This window comes from Mesoplodon bidens (genome assembly GCF_964165515.1).
Source record: "Mesoplodon bidens genome assembly, chromosome: 17".
NCBI classification, from domain to species: Eukaryota; Metazoa; Chordata; class Mammalia; order Artiodactyla; family Ziphiidae; genus Mesoplodon; species Mesoplodon bidens.
Window position 1 is genome coordinate 3476762 of NC_138174.1, and position 25196 is coordinate 3501957.

Here is a 25196-nt window from a genome sequence, read left to right on the forward strand (position 1 = left end):
TCCTGATCATATCCAGGCCTGTCTCTGGAGAGACACTGCACCTTAAGTGTACAAATTCGTTGGATACCACCTTCTATCAACAAGTTGAGAAGGACACAATAAAATACTGATACAACAGCAGGAAGTGACAGGATCACACGAAAATGTAGTGACATTATCAACTGCATCTGCTGAACCTTTTAGCGCACTATGCTTCTTTTAAATATTTTGGTAATTACTTCTGTATAGAATAGTGATTATTTATCAACATCCCCTTTTGAAAAATTAACTGCTCAAACCGTATACTGTGATGACTGGTGTCATGTGCAGGTCCATTTGCCTATGTGAGGGAGAAAAAACCCCACCACAACTGGATCCCATTTGTTTTTTCAAATAATAAGAATAATAATAATAATTCAATGTAAAACATGAACATTTAATGACCTTTAAACAATGTATGTAATAATGTACATGCTATACAATCCCAAACACACCGAACGCAAATGCGATCTTATAAGACATATACACAACCCACTTTTTGCCAACATATACCCTGTAGGTCACTTAGGATGTTAGCTGATTTCTCAGCCCATGTGTAAGCATATAAACACACATATATATGTGCCTCAAACTGAAGATTAAGATAATAAACCAAAGAGTTGAATGTAAGAAGTTTGCCGTGGAAGATGCTAAAACCACAATCAGAAACTGGAACCAAGTAACAAGGCACAATAACTTCCCTTTGTGGTCACAAGGCTTAAGTTTCTCGTCCCAGTGCTTAAATATGGAAATAGAAGTGGCTAAATCACAAACTCTATTTTATAGTGCATTTCCGTCACTGTTTAAAAAGAAGTCTTTTTCTTATTACATAATGCATTACAGAAAAGCATTGGAAAAATAAATAGGATAAGCTCATACAATAAAGCCTTTTTTTCCATTTGAAAAAGTTATTTATGTTCAAAATTAATATAACAGATGTAGGTGTAATAAAAAGCATAAGGGATCCTATGCAGATTTCCTAGTACCCTTGAATCATATCTTGTGCCACCCATGTTAAATTGTCCATTTTAAAGCCAGCTGGGTGATACCGTCAACTGAAAGTCATTTTCTTTCTTTCTTTTCTTTCTATTTTTTTTTTTGGTGCTTTAATAATATGTACTAGTACAGAGAATAAAGTTATCAATAATGTGGCAAAATGAAACTCTTCCTAGCATTTAAGTTTTTTTGTTAAACATTAACTTTGTATTAGGCTATCCTTAATTTTCCTTTTTTTCTTCTATGTTAACAGAGAAGAAAAAAATGTTTCACAGAGAAAAATTCATGCAACCAAGCAAAATCTAAACTATCCGTATTCCCTTTTTTTAACCCCAAAATTCTTGGGTAAATTGAAAGTTTATTCTAGGAAGAACAATTCATTGAGAGATAAAACAGTTTAAAAATATACATATATGTACTATTCATTGTTTCTAAGAACAGTTTAGAGCTTTAGCTTCGTAAACTTACATAGTTATCAAAGGAATAAAGCCAACCCCAAAATAAGGATCAACAGGATGCAGTAATCCATTCATAAAAGACAGTCAAATGTGCTTACACATATACAAGAAATCAACAATGTAAGTTGTAAATAATAAGTCGTCAAACGTAGCACTCAACAAATTGTAACCAGAACAAAACCATCAGTTTCGTTATTTTGACCATGAATGTGGGACCAGCCAAACCTGAGCTTGGCAGTGCCCTTCGACCACCGTTTTGTTTCCACAGTGGCACTGCAGCATGCAGCTCCTGCGGGGACCAGAGCAGCTGCTCACAAATACAACCAGACTGACCAAGGGAAACACAGAACCAACCATCTTGCTCTAGGCTCTAAAACTGAAGAGTAATGTAATGAATAAACTGAGACTTTAAGGCTTTCTTAGAAATATTTTTCATGGCACTTCAACAATAAACACCACTAATAGGCAAAATTTGCAAATATTCATAGTTACACAGTTACATAATTGAAAGTACATGCCATGTCAATTGTTAAGTAAGGGACCACTTTGTCAGTTTTGTTTTCTGGCAATCAAATTATACTTATGGAAGGCTATTCCTATTTGGCTGTAATTAACATGTAAATCATAGACATGTCAGGTCACTAGTGTACAGTACAAACTGGCTCTGGAGTAAACTGGCCAGTACCACGTGCTTCTTAAAGAGCTGAAGGTCATTCATTTCTTGCTAGAAATGCAGCTAAACTGCCTTCTCTCACAAGAGCAGTTAGCATCCTGACTTCAACTATCAACCTACTGGTAAACTCTAAGATCATCATCAGGCAAATTCCTTGGGTCACGCACACAGACCGTCCTCACAATAATCCACTTCTCGCACCGCAGGCAGCCAGAAAACTCTCTCTGAGTCTAACACGTCATTCTGGCCACGCCATACTCTGAGCTGACCACAGCAGGCTCCGCTTTGGAAAACTCGTCCGCGTACTCGCTGTAGCGGTTATCTGCGGGGTTGCTGCCCTCTATAGTTCGGAGAGCATCATTCACGGGCAGCAGAGTCTGCTCCTTGAGACTCAAGGAGGTTTTGAGGGCAGGTGATTCAGGACGAACCGAATTTAACAATTCCTTGGTGAGAACTCCATCTGTCTGCTTATTTTTATGTTGCTTAATTTGCTAGAAACAAATCCAAATTTGAAAAAAATTACAAACTGTACACGCTACATGTTCAATATATGTTAGATGAAAGTAGACAAAAATCGAGCTTTTGCAAATGTTCTCTTTATGTACGATGCAAAATTAAATCTCAAAAAATTAAAATCTAGTGTAGGTGAGACATGGTTGAGAATCCCAACTGTTTACAACTTTTGTGATGGAAAACATATTTGACAGAAGATGATCACTAGGACTTCATATTTGAAAAGCACATACATTTCCTAGAAAATTTAAAAAGTAAACATTTTATAATGAAAGAAATATATATGTGAGACAGTCACCCTGAAAACATAGCTATATAATGTAACAAACACACTCATTTAGTTGAAGGTGTGACGGCCTGAAGAGCTTTCTTATGTGGTTTTCCTACAATGGTTTGGTAGGTGAGCACGACAGGCTATAGAATACAACAGAATTTTTTTGATTTTAACAGATTTTAAAAGGATTCTTTGGCAGAGTTCCACACTCTCCAGATCCTTGGACTGATCTCCAGACAACCTTCTTGTACCGTCTATATCTTGGGCTTGCCTCTCCTACAGGTCACTCAGGCAGTCATGACCTCCTTATCTGAGAGGTGACCAGCAACACTCCTGTCTGAGAGGCAGACAGGACAGTTTCACTGAGTTATAACAATTGGCCAGGATTCTTTAAAACATGTACTTACTGATCCTTTTTGTTACATATAATGGTAAAGAAACGTCTTAGGGTGGAGAAGGATTTCTTAAACAAGATATACAAAAAGGCATAGGGCTTCCTTGGTGGCGCAGTGGTTGAGAGTCTGCCTGCCAATGCAGGGGAGACGGGTTCGTGCCCCGGTCCGGGAAGATCCCACATGCCGCAGAGCGGCTGGGCCCGTGAGCCATGGCTGCTGTGCCTGTGAGTCCGGAGCCTGTGCTCCGCAATGGGAGAGGCCACAACAGTGAGAGGCCCGCGTACCACAAAAAAAAAAAAAAAAAAAAGGCATAAAACATAAAGACTGATCAATTTGACTATATTAAAATTCACAGTAACTATGTGAAACATACCATAAAGAAAATGGAAAAGACAAGAAAAGACTGGACAAAGCCATTGGTGATACATTTAACTAAATAAGAATTAGTGTGTGGTATATAAAGAATTCTTATAAATCAGTAAGAAAAAGGCAAATCTGCTAACAGAAAAATGGTTTGAATAGGCCATTCACAGAAAGGGAAAAGCCAAGTGGCCAAAAAGCATGAAAAGTCATTCAACTTCACTCATCATGGAAATCCGCTGCAAATAACTGAAAGGTCTAGCATAGCTGAATTGAGGGACTGTGATACAGTCACACAAGAGAATACGATACAGTAGTTACTGATAAAACAGATGAATTAAAGCTACGTGTATCAACGTGGATAAATTTCAAAACAATGTAGAGCAAAGTGAAGCATGACAGTGTGACAGCCTTTGTATAGTTTTAAAACGTGGTTTCTTAAGCAGAGTGAAGCGTACCTGGGCATTCGTGTTGTTTGTTGCCCTTTACGTCTTATACATAACTACTTTCTTTTGTATTTTTTCAATATATAACAAAGCTAATATTTCAAATCATATGCAACAATATTATAAATTATTTGTGGATATAAACATATACAGAGGAAGTATAAAAATATGCACAGTTGGGCTTCCCTGGTGGTGCAGTGGTTGAGAGTCCGCCTGCCGATGCAGGGGACACGGGTTCGTGCCCCAGTCCGGGAAGATCCCACATGCCTCAGAGCGGCTGGACCCGTGAGCCATGGCCGCTGAGCCTGTGCGTCCGGAGCCTGTGCTCCGCAACGGGAGAGCCCACAACAGTGAGAGGCCCGCATACCGCAAAAAAAAAAAAAAAAAAAAAAAAAAAAAATATGCACAGTAATGACTAACACCAGATTCAGTGCAGCAAGTGTAGTGGGGAAGACTCAGTAGGGCTCACAGGGTCTGCAAATAGATCGATAATGTGTCTTCCCTTAGAACAGAAACATGAAAGGTCTGAATCAAATACCGTAAATCTTAAAACCTCACAAAGCTAGGTGGTGAACACCCTGATATTATATCTCCATTTCTCTCTATATTATACTGCAACTAGTTCAATATATTTTAAAATTCAGAGAAAGCGATTTAAACTGACCTATCCAAAGCAGAGGAGGCCTGATTTTGAAGCAACCATGAGTACTTACAAGATTTCTATTGATATGTATACTACATTTACACTGAGAGCACAAGTAAGGAAATAAACTAATTTAATATTCCAAATATATTACATTAGATACTTCAGAATACTTACAGATTCTAAGTCTTTGACATCTTTCTGTAACTGCTTATTTTGCTCATTCATATTCATAATTATATTAAACACAGACTGTCTAGGATGCAATGTTCGATCAAATTGGTGGTACATGTTTCTCCAAAACCTTTATGACAAAAAAAGACAAAAAAATACTTCAATAAATTGTGTTGGAGAAAAATTGAGTATAAATACTTCAATAATGCCAGCTTACTTAAAATTGAAAGATACTGTATTTGGCTCCAAAACTGCCAATTTCTGAGATGCAGAACTGTAGAGAGGATTGAAGTACTTCTTCTGGTCATCCAAAAGGAACGGCCACAGGGAGTAAGTCTTCTCCTTTAACCTAATGTGATGAGAAAAACATGAAGATCTTTCCCAGAGATGCTAATGCTCGCTTTTATAAAGCAGGCAATCACTTCCCATGTAGATTTAAGTTTTAGTTTTTACTTCTATTCACAGTCTAGCCTCACCTCTGAATTCTTCACACTTACACTGTACATACTTTTCTGTATGTATGCTACACTTCAAAACAAATTTTAACTATTAACCCGAGAGTGTGAGGGGTACTCAGAGCATACTCAGCTTCAGAAAAACAGACAATAAAATCTTTACAATAAGACTCAGTTCTATATCATACTGTCAAGATAGTTTAAGTTCAACTATGATTTATGTTAGACCTCAGCTAAATAGGAAAGAAGAAAGCCCATCTCAATCAACTGTCTTACTTGAGTTCTTCTCTTTCCTTCTGACAATTTCCAATAAAGTTTCCAAATTGGCATGAATGAATATGTTCATGGATCTGAAGAAGAAACGCTTCATTGAATTCGAAGGCTTGTGGAAACTGTTCAGTCAAATGCCACACACATTCCAAGAACTGAGTAAACACCGGTGAAACTTCCTTTGGGTCACCATCCAAATGGCCACACCTAACCCCCCAGAAAGTACAAGCTTTTGAAAATGCCACTGAAAGAGGTCAACTGTTTGGGTATTGTTAAATTTAAATATATATCCCCCCCCAGAAAGTACAAGCTTTTGAAAATGCCACTGAAAGAGGTCAACTGTTTGGGTATTGTTAAATTTAAATACATATCCCCCCCCAGAAAGTACAAGCTTTTGAAAATGCCACTGAAAGAGGTCAACTGTTTGGGTATTGTTAAATTTAAATACATATCCCCCCCCCAAAATCCTAAAACATTGTTACATTGGAATTAAAAAAAAAGACTGTCATGTTTTTATTGAAACAATTTACACCTATGAGGTTTTCAACCACAATTTTAACGGGTCTGTTACATTCTAACTACTACAATGCACACAAAAAGGAAGGTAATAAACTGCTATGAAAATTAACAAAAGTATCAGACTTGAAAAAAATGACAGAAAAAGAGTTAAATCGGTCTTCATACAAAAAAACACCACTCTCACCTCCCATCAGACATGGGAGTTCATGAAGAACAGGAACATTCAGGTACTCTAAATTAGTTCTACTAACTTTACAAAGTACCTAAATGTATAACTGTGACTCACCTCTCCGAATATTTATGTCCAAAGGAGATCCAATCTTTTTCTATTAAAACCTTAATGAGAAAAAGTAAAATCCATTTTGTAACCACAATTCTTTTTTTGTTTAGAATGGATTAAATCCTATTATCTTAAAAACAGCATTTACACTTTTAATATATGGTGGCAAACAAAATGAAATTTTTTAAATTACAGGCAAAAGACAGCAAGAACCTGGGTTAGAGGCTGGCTTAACAAGGAGTGAAAATGATACATAAAAAGAAATACGGTAGTCTTGTGACTTAAATTTACTTCAGTTGCATTCATTACATTTTAAGTGAAAAGCGCATGTTATAAAACACTATTGCATTTACATTTTTTGTATGTATGATGATATATGCACAGAAAAAAGGTTAGGAAAATGAAAATCAGAAGGTTACCAGTGGTTACTGGGTGGCAAACTGGGGTGGATGTTTAAACCTTTTGGCTTACTTGTACGTTACTTCTGTAATACTTTAAAAAAAAAAAGGATGGTAAAGAAACCAATGAAAAGTTTATATTCAAATTCAAATGTTGATATGCAACCTCCTGAGTGCACTCTTTCCTGTTACAACTCTACTGAAATAATAGGTTTCTAATTATTTTTGGTCTAATCTAAAAAACATTATCTTCTTAGTATTTACTATACTTTCTAATTTCGTTATATAATCACCAAGTACATTCTTTCCAATGTCAAAATTGCCACTTTTAGCTCCTCTGACTTTGTCTTGAATCTCTCCAGAAGGTCATGGCACGTGTGGGTAAAGACGCAGATTCTGGAGTCACAGTGCACGGGCTCAGACCCCAGCTTCCCCACTCCCACACAAGGCAACCTTGGGCACGTGGTCTGGGGTGCAGCCTCGGCTTCTACCGTGGGCCCTGTGCCATCCTGCCACACACCCACGTCTGAAACGTAACTCAACACCGCTCTCACTCAACTCACTCCGCCGCTTCTCTCAGCACGGTCCATCCTGGCAACTGCGCGCAGAGCCTGGAAGCAATCTGAGAAGAGGCCTCTTCTCCTCCACCCACACCCAGTCCGTGAACAACTCTTACTCCACTGTCTCGCCCTCCCTGGAGGGGCCCGTCGCCCACTCCTCCATCCGCGGGGCACTGCCTTAGTTCTGGCCCTCTTTTCTCTCCTAAGTCATCCTAACGGCTTCTATGCGGGTCTCCTAGCCTCCATTCCCACCCCTCTGCCTTCCAGACACCATCTTTTTAAAAAGATGAGCTCTGAGCATGTTCCCGTTTCCCGCGTTTGAAGCCTGTTGCTGGCTCTCACCCCCCAGGAGGGGGACGTCCAGTTGCCTGCCAGACTTCTCCTCCTCGGGCCCTAGCCCACCCCGTTCTTCTGTGCCAGCCTCACCCCTCACACAGCCTGTACCCTACCCATCACCCGCCGGCTGTAGTTGCCTGCAGGAGCCACACTTTAGTCCTCACCGTTCCTCTAGGCTGCGAGGCTCCCACACGGTCGCCGGTCACTTACTGCACGCTTTCATCTGGACGCCCGCCGGACAGTGAAAGCCAAACATGGCCAAGGAAACACCCCTATCTCACACGCTCAAGGCAAGCGGAACCTTACTTTATTAGAAGCCCTTGCATTTGACCTGTCCCAGATGCAACATGCTGGCACCACGAAAACAATGGTTCTGAAAGGGGTCTGGCTGTGTTAAACCTTCCCCTGCTTTAAGACAGCACTGTGTTTCATAATTCTAAACTAATAAAAACTGCCTACCAGCTCTTCATTTATTTCACCTGCCCTGAGTTAAAACATAAATTGTGAAAACAGGAGTTAATCTGATCATGCTCATGCATTAAAAAGCACACAAAACCTAGGAGCCGGGGCTTTAGCGCCACAAAGCAGGAAATCTGCTCAACTAGAAATTTCATCTTCAGATTTAAAACATGCTCCCTAAAGTGTAGTTACAATTAACAAGTGAAGGTGTTTTAAATAGAAAGTTTCCTCTAGAATATAATTTATAAGTACTCTTATCTATGTCCTGTCTTACTACATTATTTACATTTGTTAGGTTAAAAATGAGGGAGAAATACTGAATATTTCTATTGCAACATTTTACGGGGGGAAAAACCTTTTAATCTAAAACTTTTTGTCAAAGAGATGGCACAAGTGGAAATTAATCTAACTCAGAGTTTCTCAACCTCAGCAGTACTGACATTTGGGGCCAGGTAATCCTCTGTTGTAGGGACCGTCCTGTGAGTTATAGGTTATTAGCAGCTGGCCTCCACCAGCTGGATCCCAGGTACACCCTTTCCTTTAGCTGTAACAATCAAGATGACTCCTGGGGGGGACAAAATCACTCCTATTTGAGACCAGTGGTCTGGCCAAACAAGCCCTTACCATGAATCCTCTGATTGTCCTGTAGTAGGGATCCAACAAGAGAGAGCCCAGGGAACAGACCTGGGAAGTCCGGTCCCAGCCATCAGAGCAATGTACCAACACACTTGCGTTTTCAACCATTATCGCCTGAAAAGAAAGACCACACACTTCGATTCTAGCAAAATCCATTTTAGGTAAATCAGTAAGTGCTATTTACTCAAAAACCAAAGTAGCAGGTATTGCGTTATAAAGAAGAGCTAGGATTGCAATGATTATGTTGTCATAGCATAATCTCCAAGGAACCGGACAAAACACAAAGCGAACGAACAAAAAGCACAGACAAACATGCTGTTTCAATGTGTCGGGGAATTTCTTTTGAAGTTCCTACATTAAGTGCTACATGATATTTTCAAAGTTAAAATTAAAGTGAACCTCATTAAAGAGGTAAAACATAATAAAAGTTATCTGGCAGGAAAGGATACCAGCACCCGACAGAATAAACCCATTCCTTCCCGACCAGTGAAAGCCCAGATCAAACATGAGTGAAGAAGGGTTACTTTGGCTAAGAAGATTGCAGCGTCCATAACGGCTTTGATATGGCGCAGCCATCCTGCGTTCTCCAGACCCGAGTAGAAATCACTGACGGAAAGCCCTTTGGTACCGTTGACTGCAAGGGGAAAGACATTTCAGTTAGAAAGGAGCTTGAGTGCCCACTTCTATTCAAGAGACCCCGAGGGGAGCGAGGTGGGGAAGAAGACAAGAGGACAAAATAAACAGGCAAGACTCTATACATGAACACGTGCTATTAAAAACTCAATAATGGAGTTTTAGGTACATTTCTCTGTCACTCCTCGTGCTTAAAAAAAAAAAAATTGCTCCAATACCCTTTTTAAAAAAATTTTCAACACAAATGTGTAATTAAAAATAGTCTGAGGGGCTTCCCTGGTGGCGCAGTGGTTGAGAGTCCGCCTGCCGATGCAGGGGACACAGGTTCGTGCCCCGGTCTGGGAAGATCCCACATGCTGCGGAGCGGCTGGGCCCGTGAGCCATGGCCGCTGAGCCTGCGCGTCCGCAGCCTGTGCTCCGCAACGGGAGAGGCCACAACAGTGAGAGGCCCGCGTACCGCGAAAAAAAAAAAAAAAAAGTCTGAGATTTCAGTTTTTTAAATTCCACACCAAGACTGGAAAGATAGCTTAATATTTAAATGGAACACTGTCACAAATTAATCTTCACTGTACTGACTAATCAAGAATATCTAACAGGGCCCGTGAGCCATGGCTGTTGAGCCTGTGCGTCCGGAGCCTGTGCTCCGCAACGGGAGAGGCCACAACAGTGAGAGGCCCATGTAACGCAAAAAAAAAAAAAAAAAAAAAAAAAAAAAAAAAAAAAAAGAATATCTAACAATAGCAATTTTTTGTAAAACCAGTAGAATTATACTGTCTAATAAATATAGTAGCCGCTACTGAAATACAGCTATTAAACACTTGAAATGTGGGTAGTCCACAGTAAGATGTAAGTATAAGAGACACACTAGCCAATTTCTAGGATTTAAAGGAAAAGAAGCAAAATATATCATTACTAATTTTTTATACTGATTACATGTTAGCATGTTTTTAATACATTAGGTTAAGTATATTATTAAAATTAATTTCAACTGTTTTTTACTCTTCTGAATGTGACTACTAGACAATTTTTAATTATATAGTTTTAAATTTTATAATGTGACTAGCATTACATTTCTGTGGGACAAAGCTGCCTAGAAGGTAAGCAACAATCGTACCTTCCAATAATTTCTGAAGGCTGGACCGCATGACATGAATATTTTCAATTCCAACAAACTGAAATCTAATATTAGAATAGTTGTCTTCATTTTCATAACCTTTTCCAGCTGCTCTGTTGGCCATTGCGTTCAGCTAAAATTTTAAATTTTAGAAATTTAGAGACAAATTGCTTTTATCTTTTAGTTTACCAAAATATCATGAAAACACTAAATAAACCACAATTTAGCTAGCAGAGTTTAAAGGAACTCATCAAAACTGAATATACTACCATTTTTTAGTAAGTGAAAAGTGTCATATGTTATTCATAGTACAGAAGGATCCTATAAAATAACAAAATGATTGCTATATAAGAATCAGATAAGAAGTTCCCCACATATAATTCATGAAACTAATTCACGTATGTATTTAGTCAGTTTTCCATATGTTTGTAATATTTTAAAATTTAAAAAAAGAAAGAAATGTCTCCTGTCCAAACCCTATATGATTCAGTGTTGAGCAGAGCTGGGGAGTTTTTACAGAATGAACTTACAAGATTCACTTCAGAACAAGCCTAGAGCACTTAATCATTCAGAAAGCCACAGGGACCCTGAAAAATCACATCTGAAACATGCATCAGATTGTTCCAGGTCCTCCATATTCAAGGTTACTGGAAGCCCACACCCTATACGACACAGCATATGATGAGCTAGCCTGATACATCTCCAAGAATTTGGTCAAAAATAGCCCAGTTTCTAGGGAGAGAAGACTGCCTATAGGCCCACGGTCTTTGGTCTATTAGATCAAATGCTATCAGAGGTTAAGATTTGGCATGTTTAATTCTTTCAGACTAGGATTTCATATGGTACGTCATGATAATTTGCTAAATAGTCTTTTGAACTTGGATGAAACAGAACCTAAGTTGGAAGAAAAAGTTGCTTTTCATGCAGTGGATTGGGGCCCAGGTTGGTAAGAAGAATAGTTAAATTGTGTCTACTGACCCACGGGCCATTCAGCACCTGTGATGGCTAAGGCAAAAGTTAGGTGTTTAAATGCTTCCACATTATTACCACTTCAGTTTAACTAGTAAAACGAACCAATCAAAGAAAGATCTATTTTCTGTGTAGGAGTCAATTATTTAAGTAAGAGATATGAGGGCCTGAGAAACAAATCACCCTCAGACCTCATGTTCAGAAAGTCTTACATTACAATCACCTTTTTATAGCTAGTATTACCTAAAAGTAGTTCTAAGCAATTAACCCACCCAGATTATACAAGGAAGTAAACTAAAATTTTTCTTACAAGAGGTATCACCAACACCCTTGAATTCTAAGAAAGTCTTTTTTAAAACAAAAGAATATCAAATTATCAATGTCTAATTTTTAATACTTCTTAATTTATGCAGATTAATCTTATCTTCTGTTTTCTCCATTATCTTTTGTGAAATTGCATAATGATGAGAATTACTTCTAAAAACAACTACCATTCCTTTCAACAAAGCTGCCTAAAATTGTGTTCTGTATCGCTCACTCGCTTTTTCCCATCGCTTTCTCTTATTTTCTCAACATTCCAGATTTTTGAAGAAATTCTCACTATAATTCTGCCAATGTCCTTTTGTGTAGCCCACCAGCTCTGCATGCGATGCTATAATAAAAATTAAAAGTAATGTTAGCTATTACCGTTGAGGATTTTAATTACTTTAGTTTCAGTATCTTACATAAATTGGTTGTTTAACTATGCTTACAAAAAGAAAAAGGGATTCTAACATTTGTTCCAATGATAAAAATTTATCCTGACATTATAGATACCTAACAGAACAACTATTTACTGTTCACTATTTATAATTCCCTAGTTCAATATTTCCTAAGTTAGCTCACTATCTATTTTCCTTATTTTCTTGAATATTCCAAATTACAGTCCATTATTTTAACAGCGTTTTGCCAATTAAAAATTCCACCAGAAAAAGTAATAAGAATTTCTATTTTTCACAACACATACTATTCAGTATTTCTTCACAATAACATAAGGCTTATGTATCATCTAGAGCTCCCAATAGAAAATTCAGGTTTCCTAAATTTGTATATATATCAGAAGACATAAGAAATCACCACCTGGGTTATTGGGAAATTGGTCTCCTAAGTTGGTATCCTTTAAAAGATTGATTTCCTTAGTATCATTAGCCTCGGTTAACTTACAACTAGGATTCAGATATGCTAAATATGGACGAAGTGATCAGTTCCCTCTAACTGAATTAGCAGAGACAAGTGAACTGGCAGACCATTCTAGACTTAAGACACATACTCTGGGCCTGGTGTCCATGACATACATGTAGCGGTTGGCTGGGTTGGCTTTGCTGATGGCCTGAAGCAAGTGTTCGTCCTCCAGGCACCGGGCACTGAATCCTGAAAGCGGTTGACTACATCGACAAATGGCAGCCTAGTTTTAAAAAGGGAAGAAATAGATTATCCACAGATGTCTAAAACATGCCTCAAAGACATGCTTAAAGGAAAAAACCCACAGTTAAAATTAAATGTGCCATCTATTTAAAAGTCAGGGAACTAAGATCCCGCATGCCTCACAGCACAGCCAAAAAACCAAAACCAAAACAAAAACAGAAAGCAAAACAAAAACAAAAAAACAACAAAAAATGCTATAGCAAAAATAAAGGAGCCGGGAGATGGATTGGAGATATGGTTGAGGGAATCTTTTAGAATGAGATAAAGAGGAGAGAATTTAGAGGGTAATGGTTGAGGGAATCTTCTAGAATGAGATAAAGAGGAGAGAATTTAGAGGGTATTAACTTCCTAGCATAGCAAGTTTATGCTAGGAAGCCCACTTGTCCACATACACACACAAAAGTACAAAGAAAATTAACACAAGAGAGGAAGCAACCAAAGAAATAGAGGGGCAATTTCCCAAAACTGAGTCCTGAGTTTCCACGTAGAATTTAAAACAACATGCCAAGGCCTGAAATCACTGTGAAATTTCAGGACACTGGGGGAAAAGAAAATTCTAAAACCCTCTCAAGGAAAAAAATCAGGCCACAAAAGACTGGGAGTCAGAACTGGCATCCATCCCTCAAGTTACCAGCTGTGAGGACAGGAAAATGATTCACCCTCTCTGAACCACAGCTTCCCCATTTGAAAGGTACAGGGAATACCCAGAGACTACCTTATAAAGTTATATGAGGATCCCATGCGTATAAGGCATTAAATATGCAGTACCTCCTGGCCTTCTGTGGAGACCACAAAGGTAAACTGTACCCGGACAGGCAAGCCCAATTACAGAATCTCAGTGAAAAGCCTCCTCCACCTCTTCATACAGCAAAGATCCTTCTGATCTGAAGAGCTGACTATTAAAATGCGAGCCTGAAACACCCTTGGCTCTCTCCCTTTTCTCAATAGTTGGCTTTTCAAAACTATCTGGTTTCCCCCAAAACAAGCAGGATCAAAAGAGAACCACGAGAAAGGAAGAAGAATCTATCTGTCCACAAATCCTGTTATTTTCACGTCACTACTAGAAGGAAGGAAGGAAAGGATGAGAGGGAGGGGAGGAAGATCACAAGTATGAAAGTTTCTGTGTTTCAGATAATTTTGTTTTAAAATTTCAAAAATGTAATCAAGGTTTTGAAAAGCTAGCCTTTCTCTATCGGCAACACTGTAACAATGACCTCTAAATGTAAAAATGAGTGTTCTTTTGGACACAATCTGAAGAGGGGTTACACTCCACTTGTAAAATCAAAAGACAGCTTCCTACCTCCTTACTCTGATGATAGTAGGAGAGAACTGGGAACCTTCCCTTGCTCCGGAACTTGGAACTACCAACAATGATCGGTTTGCTTGCTATTCGGGGAACATAAAGTTCTCTGGGATAAGTTTCACAAATCTGTAAAAAATCAAATAAAACATAACCATTCTACTCATAGTTCAAAAACCAAGAGGTTAAAAATCACCTTTAAAAACCACTAAAACTTATTAAATGCAAGAACAGTGCTTGGCAGTACATAGACAAGTCACTGCCATGACGGTCTCTGACCCTCCCCGCTCTAGTATGTTTTCTGAGCCCCTCCAACAGGTGACAACGTTTTCTGAGCCCCTTACCTTGTAGTCGCGGTTGGCGTCGGACAGCTGCCAGTTGGAATTCGGCAAGCCCATCCTCTTATACTCTTCAGCGAGGTCGACGAGCTGCCAACCTCGCAGCCTTTCTGAATCATTTTGTTTGGGATTATAAGAGAATGCATAGAGATCTTCATATTTTGCTATGGTATACAAAACACACGAATGTCAAAATGCAATTTATAGGACTTAATACACTACAAATGAAAGAAATTTTTCAGTTTTATCCCTCCATTTAAAAAAAATCTTCAAATAGATAGCTAATACCTGAACATACTTGAACTTAATATTTTCTCAGTTCTTTGATGCAGATGATTATACCTAAAGGCACACATACTGATCTGAGATTCAATTTACACCATCAGCAAAAGCTAGTAAACAGTACAGACTCATACATTAAATACTCTACTGCAATATTTCCTTTTCTTAAAAGTAAAATTTTAAAGATACAAGTAGACCCTTCCCACCCACCACTTTTCCCAAATGAGATGTAAAATGGAAGCCCACTGCTTTAATGGAAAGCTAGAGGTGGCATACAGAACCTGAGATTGCATATACACCCCAACAGGACAGTGTGGGCCAAAATCGTCAAAGGCTGCTCAGAGCTCCAGAGAGCACCCGCTTCTGAACGAGGCCAAGCTCCAAAGTCACAGAACCATCCCCGCTGTAAGGGCTGCCCTGGGGACAGTGGGACCAACAGCACAGGCTTCCAGGGTTACGGGAGCAGAGTGAGCGTGCACCTGCTCCCAGACCACTGCGACCCAGGTGTTCAGCACAAAGGAACATTCAGGAACTGGTGCGCTTTGCCTCCAGAGACAGCTGTGGAGTCCAGCACGTCGGCGTAGGGGCGTAAGATCTCAGGGGCGTAAGCAGTGATGCGATTCCTCTCTAGGGCCGTGTCGCCCTCACTGCCGCCTCTGCTAAAGCAGGGGTCACCCTCTCTTCCCTTTGCTCAGCCCCTCAGGCTCCACTCCCTCAGACTAAATGTACTAGTCCCACTGCTACCAGAGGAGCCTGACCATCCTTAACTTCTCGTTCAGGAATCAATTTCCAAGTCATTGCTCTCAGGTGTGGGATACCACTTAAAAAAAAAAAAGCTGTGTTACTGGTTATCAACTTTAAAGACGTCCACATAAATCTACGGTTTTTCAAGTCTGTACTACTACAAACGTTTAGCACTTTCCTTCTTATTATCCTTTCTTTCCTTATTATTAAACCTTCTTCTTACAATTCAGATCAGAAGTTTCTCATTATCTCTAGGCCAAACTTTTTGGAACACAGTGCACAAGACCTTGACTTAAGAGTACTTAAAGTACAAAACAACAATAATGAGATATTTTTAAAGTATCTTAGATAATACATCTCATTTGAGCAAGTAAGCTTTGGTCCTGAAGAACAGTACCTTGTTTTGACAGCTGTAGCAAAGAGTTGTAAATATCGTGGCAGTCTCTTTCTCTGGGAACAATGAAATGCACAATCCGGAAGTTCTTGCACTGGATCACAAGAGGGCATCCAGAAGTCGTGAGGGCTAGTTTCTCCACCAAGGCAATATGGTGGTGCAGTATCTACAGCATGAGAAAACGTTTGACCATCATGATAAACAAACACTAAGTATCTTACTCGCTTCCCAGAGTGCATAAATGTTAGAAACGCCCTCTTCAAATAAAGCCTCAAAGGTCATACACTGCACACTCGAACTTAAACTTTTAAATGACCAAATGCCCAAGCCGGAAACACACCCTGATACCTCCCCAGCGCTGCACGTGTTCCACACACCATCAGACCCCGAGAACGGCATCTCTTAAATACCTCGGCACCATCTCCTTCTCTCCATCTCCACTGTCACGGCCCTAGTTGCAATGTCCCCACTGTTTCCCACCTGAATTACTGTAAAGAGCCTCCTGAATGCTCTCTCCACACCTACTCTTGACCCTCTCTAAGCCATTTTCTACAAGGCAGAGGAGTGACCATTAAAAAACAATTAAACAGTTATCATACGATCCAGCAATCCCACTCCTAGGCATATACCCAGAAAAGATGAAACCTCTAATTCAAAAAGGTAACACGCACCCCAATGTTCACCGCAGCACTATTTACAACAGCCAGGTCATGGAAGCAACCTAAATGCCCATTGACAGACAAATGGACAAAGAAGATGTGGTACATATATACAATGGAATATTACCCAGCCATAAAAAGAATGAAGTAATGTCATCTGCAGCAACATGGACGGATCTAGAGATTATCATACTAAGCAAAGTAAGTCACAAAGAGAAAGACAAATATATCACATATCACTTATATGTAGGATCTAAAATGTGATACAAATCAACATATCTACAAATCAGAAACAGACTCACAGACATAGAGAACAGACCTGTGGTTGCCAAGGGGGAGGGGGAAGGGGAGGGAAGGAGTGGGAGTTTGGGGTCAGCAGATGCAAACTGTTATACACAGGACGGATAAACAACAAGGTCCTACTGCAGAGCACAGGGAACTATATTCAATATCCTGGGCTAAACCATAATGGAAAAGAATACGAAAAAGAATACGTATGTGTGTAACTGAGTCGCTTTGCTGTACAGCAGAAATTAATACAACATTGTAAGTCAATAATACTTGAGGCTAGGGAAGTGGGAAATAACATGACTAGATGGCTCTCTTTTAATTGCTTTTTAAAAATTTTATTTATAAAAATAAAATAAAATAAAAAGCAATTTAAAAAAATCCACCTAGGGGTGGGATAGGGAGGGTGGGAGGGAGACGCAAGAGGGGGAAGATATGGGGATATATGTATACATATAGCTGATTCACTTTGTTATACAGCAGAAACTAACACACCATTGTAAAGCGATTATACTCCAATAAAGATGTTAAAGAAAATAAAATAAAAATAAAAGTAAATAAATAAACAATAAAAAAGCCATCTAGTCATGTTATTTCCCACCTCCCTAGCCTCATTTCAGGTCCCTTGCCACATCCCTAAGTTCTGGTGACAACAGCCTTCCTTTGGCTCTTCCAATGCACCAAGCTCCTTTACACAGCACTGCGGTGCTCCTACCTCTTCACCCAGGAACTTCTAGGGTTATTTCTGGCCTTTGCTTAAAATTCATCACCGAGAAAGGATGCCACTCCACATGACATCATTGTCTTATTAAAATAGGAGGGTAGGTGTGAACGTGTGACTTTGAAAATTTTTTGGTTGAGACAGATAACCAACGATTACAATTTTTTGTGCATATTCAAAATAAAACATGAGCTAGACCATGTCCAATAATATAATTACAGTAAACAGCACAGCAGAGGTCTTCCTTACCCAGGTTTCTTTCTGATGAGAGTCTATAAACAGCAGATGTGTAGCCGTGAGATACAGGGTTCCTGTTAACGACTTGTTGCTCGTACTGAATCGGTCAAGCAATTTCACTTGCTCAACCTGAAAAAGAGAAAGGTGTTATTTCTCATTTCAAAAGTCGTATAAATTCTTTTTCTGTTATCCCAGCATTTAAATGTACATTTTCAAAATGTTTTCTCCTTCTGTTCAAAAACCTAAGTTTATTTAAGATTGAAAGTTAAATTGCACATATCTTGGGGAGCATATATATAAACCACCAACAATATAAATATTATTAATATTTACAGTGACAAATATAACCAATAGAGAAGAACTCTGTAAAAAAGGTAACATAAATATGGAAGGGAATGGGCTTCCCTGGTGGCTCAGTGGTTAAGAATCTGCCTGCCAAGGCAGGGGACATGGGTTTGAGCCCTGGTCTGGGAAAATCCCACATGCCGCGGAGCAACTAAGCTTGTGCGCTACAACTACTGAGCCTGCACTCTAGAGCCCGCGAGCCACAACTACTGAGCCCACGCGCCTAGAGCCCGTGCTCCACAACAAGAGAAGCCACCACAATGAGAAGCCCGAGCACCACAACGAAGAGTAGCTCCCGCTCGCCGCAACCAGAGAAAGCCTGCGCACAGCAACAAAGGCCCAACACAGCCAAAAATAAAATAAATAAGTAAATGAATTTATTAAAAAAAGAAATATGGAAGGGAAGAGCAAGGATATGGTATAAATAAGCATAAACGTTTTTTGTATCCAAGAATCAATATCTTTTATTTAAAGCTGGCAAGTCAAGAAATAGATAAGTTTATTATCTAGAGTCAGGAAACTGAAATACCAGAAAAAAATCAATCAGGAAACGGTTAATAGGTTGCAACCTACAACTTACTCTGCTCACCTCTGCACCCAGGATACTGTTCTGTGTCCAGCTCTGTGCTTTGACTCACCCCTTTCTCCCTGCCAACAGTCTCTCCTGCTCAGCTAAGTGAGAGGCATTCTTCAGGGCCCACTGATGTCCTGTCTCTTAATAGGAAGGCTTCTCAGTTAATTAATTAATTACTAATGTCAGCTTTGTATTTCTTCCTGGCTCTGGACTCCCTTGCATAGATTATGTTGCATGTTGCTCCCTCGCCCTCTACAGCTGAGGCAGTGATAGTACATCTTTATTGACAGTACACACACACACACACACACACGAACACACACACACACACACACACGAACACACACACACACACACACACACACGAACACACACACACACACACACACGAACACACACACACACACACACGAACACACACACACACACACACGAACACACACACACACACACGAACACACACACACGAACACACACACACACACACGAACACACACACACACACACACACACACACGAACACACACACACACACACACACACACGAACACACACACACACACACACACACACGAACACACACACACACACACACACACACACACACACGAACACACACGAACACACACACGAACACACACACACACACACACACGAACACACACACACACACACACGAACACACACACATACACACACACACACACACACACGAACACACACACATACACACACACACACACACACACACGAACACACACACACACACACACACACACACACACGAACACACACACACACACACGAACACACACACACACACACACACACGAACACACACACACACACACACACACGAACACACACACACACACACACACACACGAACACACACACACGAACACACACACACACACACACACACACACACACACACACACGGGTGCCACTGAAGAGAGGGGTTAGAGTTGGCCAAGAATGTGCAGGAGACCACTGTTTTGAAAAGACAGTATTTATTACTATTCATTCTTATGGGGGGGAGTAAAATAACCATTACCAACTTAAAAACATTAATCCACAGAGATAGCAGCAGGTTGTAGACCGTTCTTTATATTTTGTGTTTTCAAAACCACATAGCTAACCATTATCTCATTAATTCTATGCCTTTACCTCATATATATTTTCTTTTCTCTTACTAAAACTGAAGAAAAAAAGTGCCCATTATGAAATTATGATTTCCAAAATAATCAATAACTACCATTTAAAAGGCTAATCAGGGACTTCCCTGGTGGTGCAGCGGTTAAGAATCCACTTGCCAAGGCAGGGGACATGGGTTCGATCCCTGGTCCGGGAAGATCCCACATGCCGCGGAGCAACTGAGCCCGTGCACCACAACTACTGAGCTTGCGCTCTAGAGCCCGCGAGCCACAACTACTGAGTCCGCGTGCCACAACTACTGAAGCCTGCGCGCCTGGAGCCCGTGCTCCGCAACAAGAGAAGCCACGGCGATGAGAAGCCTGCACACCGCAATGCAGAGTAGCCCCCGCTCGCCGCAACTAGAGAAAGCCCGCACGCAGCAATGAAGGCCCAATGCAGCTAAAATAATAAATAAATTTAAAAGAAAGAAAAATAAAAAAATAAAAGGCTAATCAGCTCCTCCTCCAAGATATTCAATGCCATAGTTTTTTTTTTTACTTATAACAGCACCCATTCAAATAAGTTAAAATTTAAATGTAAAATTAAAATATCTGGTTTTGATACAAAAGTTTATCTGCATGGGTACGGCAATGAATTGAGTTTTAACCCCTTGCTCTGGAATCTTAGACGTGATCTAACTCAATGTATTCTAGCTCCGGTCCGATAGCTGATTTGAGGGACAAAAACCGTCAGATCATCACACACTGTCCTTTAAGACAACAGGAAAACATCCTTCTTACAAACCTGAATGAAGACTGGAAATCAACATCTATTTCATTGCTCAGGACCATTTCTCCCATAAATAAAAATCTAACTTTATTATACCACATTCCTCTCATCAAAACTTAAACACTGTTAAAACAATGGGATCAACTAGTGTGGACTCGTTAACTGTATGAGGTTCGGCTGCAAGGAAAGTCCGGCCAACCAACAGCAACCCCAGAAATATACATCTCACCTGTCTTATTTCCTGCAGCAATTAAAACAAAGTGTTAACGGCTCTAGAGGAAAGAGAACTGATGAATATATATGGAAATAAAGGTTATCATAAGGTATCAACTCTACTCAAGCAAACAACCTGTGCCAACATCACTTGCAGAACTTCAGATACCCCCAGAGAAGAGAAAAAAGTGTACTGACAAGCAGTTTACGAAGGCGGGCCGGCGGGGTGGGGGGGGGGCTGATTTTATTACCACGGAATTAAACAGTAAGTTTGTTTTTTACAAAAAAGTCCACATGAAGGGTTTAAATCTGTGGATTTTAAAAAGATCATAAATATTTCTTGTCCTCCAATCACAAGCCTTAAATAATAATAATTTCTCTACAAGGCACAAAACCGTGTACACAGGATTCTCTACATGCAAAACAATCACACCCTCTTCATTTGGACCTTGACCCTCTCTTGCCCACCCCTTACTTGCTACTACTACTCTTCAGGGCTCCATTCTCTATAGGCAAATCTCAACCACTGTCACTGTTGGAGTCTGTATGTTAACGACTCCCAAAACCGAACGTCCAGCTCTGATCTCTCCTGAGTTCACACTGTCTGCTGCACACACAACAACAAGAATTCCTGACGTGGTACTGAGGTCTTATCATATGCTCAGTACTACAATAAGTGTTTAAATGAATATACGTGACTTTTTTTAATATTCACAACTCCCGTGTGGTAAGTACTATTACTATCCCCACGGAAACTGAGAGGTAGGTTAGGGAAATGTACTAGCATCAGCTGGTGAGTGCAACAGCCCAGTCCTAACCCTACGTCATCGGTCTGATTCCCACCACTCTATTCTGCTCTACTTGGACATCTTAAGGGGCACGTTAAGCATACTGAGAACGGAACGGATTTCCCCTGCCCTCTCACAGATGTGTCCCTAATGCTGCATTTCTGAACTGAGTTAATGTTACTCCATCCTCATCCAGCCACCCACGCTAGAAACCTCAGATCCACCCTATGACTTCCTGACCCCTAACATTCAGTGAATCACAACGTCTACCAATTTTATGGCCCGAATATACATATACATATATATATATATATATATTTTTTTTTTTTTGGCTGTGCCGTGCATCATGAGGAGTCTTAGTTCTTAGTTCCCCAACCAGGGATCGAGCCTGCACCCCGAGTGGAAGCGAGGAGTCCTAACCACTGGACCACCAGGGACGTCCCCTGGCCTAAATATGTTTAAATTCTGCCCCATCCACCATTATTCAAGTGTTCCCACATTATAATGAAAGTATCTGTTCAAGGGTCCATCTCTCCCACCAAGGCTGTAACATGTTCCAGGGCAAGGACTGTCTCTTATTTGTGTCTGAATACCTAACGGCTAGCATAGCACCGGACACAGTAAATGTTTGTTGAACTAGGGTGAACTGCCACAGAGAAATTCCCCACAGGGAGAAACAGAAGGTGCCCGAAATTTACCAGTGGTCTCTCTTGCTGAAGTCATCCAGGCATTTATTAAGTGGAGTTCTTTATAACATTATACTGTTCCTCACGTCTCTCTGCCACCTTTTCCCTACAAAGTAGGTGAACGGTAGACACCCATTCAGTAACTTATGAACGAACAAATCTAAAGCAAGTATACAAATGACTAACAGAGTGTAGAGTTACAGTTCAGTTCCTTTTTTTTTAAATAAAAGTGTGGACTCTCAGCCCTCTACCACACTCCTCATTTCCTCCTCTAGGGCTGTACAATATTACATGCTTCTTTCTGGCTGGGTGTCTATCGAGATTGGAAATTCAGGTTGATAATACTCTTCCTAATGCTTTAAGCCTATTTCCTGATTCCTCCTCATTTCTACATCCAAAATTTTCTGAAATTCCCTTGGTTAGAGCTTTAATTTGGGTTAAACATACAAGTTTCAAAGCCTAGCTGTGCATCTGAATCATCTCCGAAACTTTACAAAAGGACAAATCCCACCTCCCACCTCACTCCACAGAATAGTCTCAGGACACGGAGACCAAGAATCTGTCTTTTTAAGGAACTCACCAGATTGTTCTCGTGCACCTGATCTTCCTTCTAACGTTAACTCCACATGAATCCCTCTTGCTCTTAACTCACGTCAGGTTCTGTTCCTTCTCTATCTTTGCACTCTCTCCCCAAACATTTAAGGCTCTGGCTTGCCTCATCCTCCCATTTGTTAAAAGAGCTTCTTACAACTTTGGCCATTTAAAATATACCACTGCGTTCCGTGTGCATGCACACACCCCACACACATCTTTGAAGAACCTGGGAAGAGGATGCACATAAATATACAGAAAGAGAGTTTGCTAATTCGCCCAAAAATATACTGGCTATCAACTGGAGGTCAATCTGTCTGCGTCTCATTTTCTTTATCTGTAGAATAAGGACAATAATCTCAACCTCAAGGGCTGCAGAAAGGCTGGATAATAAATGTCAGGGACCTTACCCCAAGTCTGCTTGACAGATAGTAAGCAATAAAGTGCTCAAATAGATGTTTAAAAAATTACTATTGTTAGTAAGCTGATAAGCTAAGTCGAGCCCTGACAGTCCTCTGTATTAAACTACTGCCCAGTTAAGTTCAAACAGAGAAAGGAAGGAAGAGGTACATGGACTTCAAAAGCAAACACACTATTCTAATGTGCTCTATTGGCAGAAAAATCTATGCTTTCCTAACGTAAGTGTCAAAAGCAAAGATCAACAAAATTTTCTTGACTAATCCAGAGAAAACACAGAATTCTCAATACAGGACGAAAAATGTAAAAGGGGAGACATAATATCTTACCTGATGAAAAAGAAACACCTGTAAAGGTAGAGAAACTGAGGTAGGTAAAAGGACATGTGTGGAGGATTGTAAGCACGGCAGTCTGTGCTCAGATGGGGGTTTTAAGAAGACCTTTCCAATGGCAACATGGAGAGAACGCTGCGTTGGGAAGAGTCTGCTAGGGCTATAGCCAGGTGAGAGGCTGATGAAATAACCTAGGGGTGCCTGGGAGAGACCTGATATGGGCCTGGAGGATAAAGAGGAAGCCCACCTGGGGACAATAACTAACTGATGAGAGAAGTAAAGAAGGAGAAACAGGGGCTTCTTAAGATGTTAGCTTGTCACTGGTGGCCATTCGCTAGGATAGAGGATCAAAGGAAATGTAAGTGTGAGGGGAAAGGGAGTCTATCTCAACTAATTATCTGAGGGTTATTCATGACCTTAGTCAATGGAGGGTCCTACTCCAATCAAGGCCATATAACAGAAAATCGTTGCATTTCTCCTTCCATATGGCAACCTCTATATGGATGTGGCAGATAATAAACCTGAAGTTATTCAAACACATTTATTTACTATTTAAAGTTCTGGAGGATGTAAAAGATGCTCCGAGAAAACACAGAGTGTTCTGCTCTTGGCTGAAAATCCTAAGATAAATATTAAAAACACAGAAATCGGATCTTTTTCTTCGCTAAAATCATCAGCATACAAATTTCCAACCACAGACGTAGCCAGTTTCTCAACACCAACTGCTGCTTCTTATTTCTCCCCTTCACCGGGGAACTGAGAGTCCTTTACAGACGTCGCTACAGATTTTCCCAGTGTGTTTCTGGAAGTGTTTTCAGTCAGGTATTTAGGCAGCACGTGTCCCTCTCCCCCTCCTCTCCCCACCCTCTCTCTGTCATCACTAGCCCTGAGGAAATGCCGGCACCATCACGTTATGGGCCACTAGGGGGACTGTGGCCAACTCTGGGCCTGCAATAAAAGGTGGCCTAATGGTCTCTACGGCAAGTTCACATTTCAGCTGACGACAAAGCTGGAAATGAAAAGCACAGGGAATCACACATACGCAGAATCACATTCTGAAAAGTCACGATACCTATCTGCCCCTAAGAGGGATAAGCGGGCCTCTGGGACAGAAGGGACCAATGGCCTCCCCCGAAGTTCTGTGACCACCAGCTATATGTACCCACTCTACAGCTACAGGCCGAGGCCACTGAAGCAGGAAACGCCCTGTCAAGGCCTCTCTGGCTCCGCGTGGTCCCTCCTGATAGCCAGGCATCCACCTAGGACTCCTGGAATCATTATCCCACACTCAGAGCACTGACATCGTGCCAGGAATTAG

General features: G+C 40.4%; 1 protein-coding gene across 3 annotated transcripts in view; it reads right to left on the reverse strand.

Moving 5' to 3' along the window:
- Positions 1 to 394: 394 nt before the first annotated feature.
- MTMR6 (myotubularin related protein 6) overlaps positions 395 to 25196 on the reverse strand; it is a 29734-nt gene continuing 4932 nt past the window's right edge. The window contains exons 2-15 of one of the 3 annotated variants that reach the window (XM_081214386.1): positions 18019 to 18135; positions 16105 to 16267; positions 14688 to 14845; positions 14344 to 14472; positions 12889 to 13023; positions 12118 to 12231; positions 10611 to 10743; positions 9388 to 9497; positions 8852 to 8977; positions 6481 to 6530; positions 5682 to 5882; positions 5168 to 5299; positions 4954 to 5080; positions 395 to 2636 (exon numbers count right to left, since the gene is read on the reverse strand). In XM_081214386.1, coding sequence (XP_081070512.1) covers positions 2376 to 2636; positions 4954 to 5080; positions 5168 to 5299; positions 5682 to 5882; positions 6481 to 6530; positions 8852 to 8977; positions 9388 to 9497; positions 10611 to 10743; positions 12118 to 12231; positions 12889 to 13023; positions 14344 to 14472; positions 14688 to 14845; positions 16105 to 16267; positions 18019 to 18135 — 1956 coding nt within the window. In that variant the 3' untranslated portion in view covers positions 395 to 2375. The other 2 variants (XM_081214385.1, XM_081214384.1) reach the window with 2 other exon arrangements.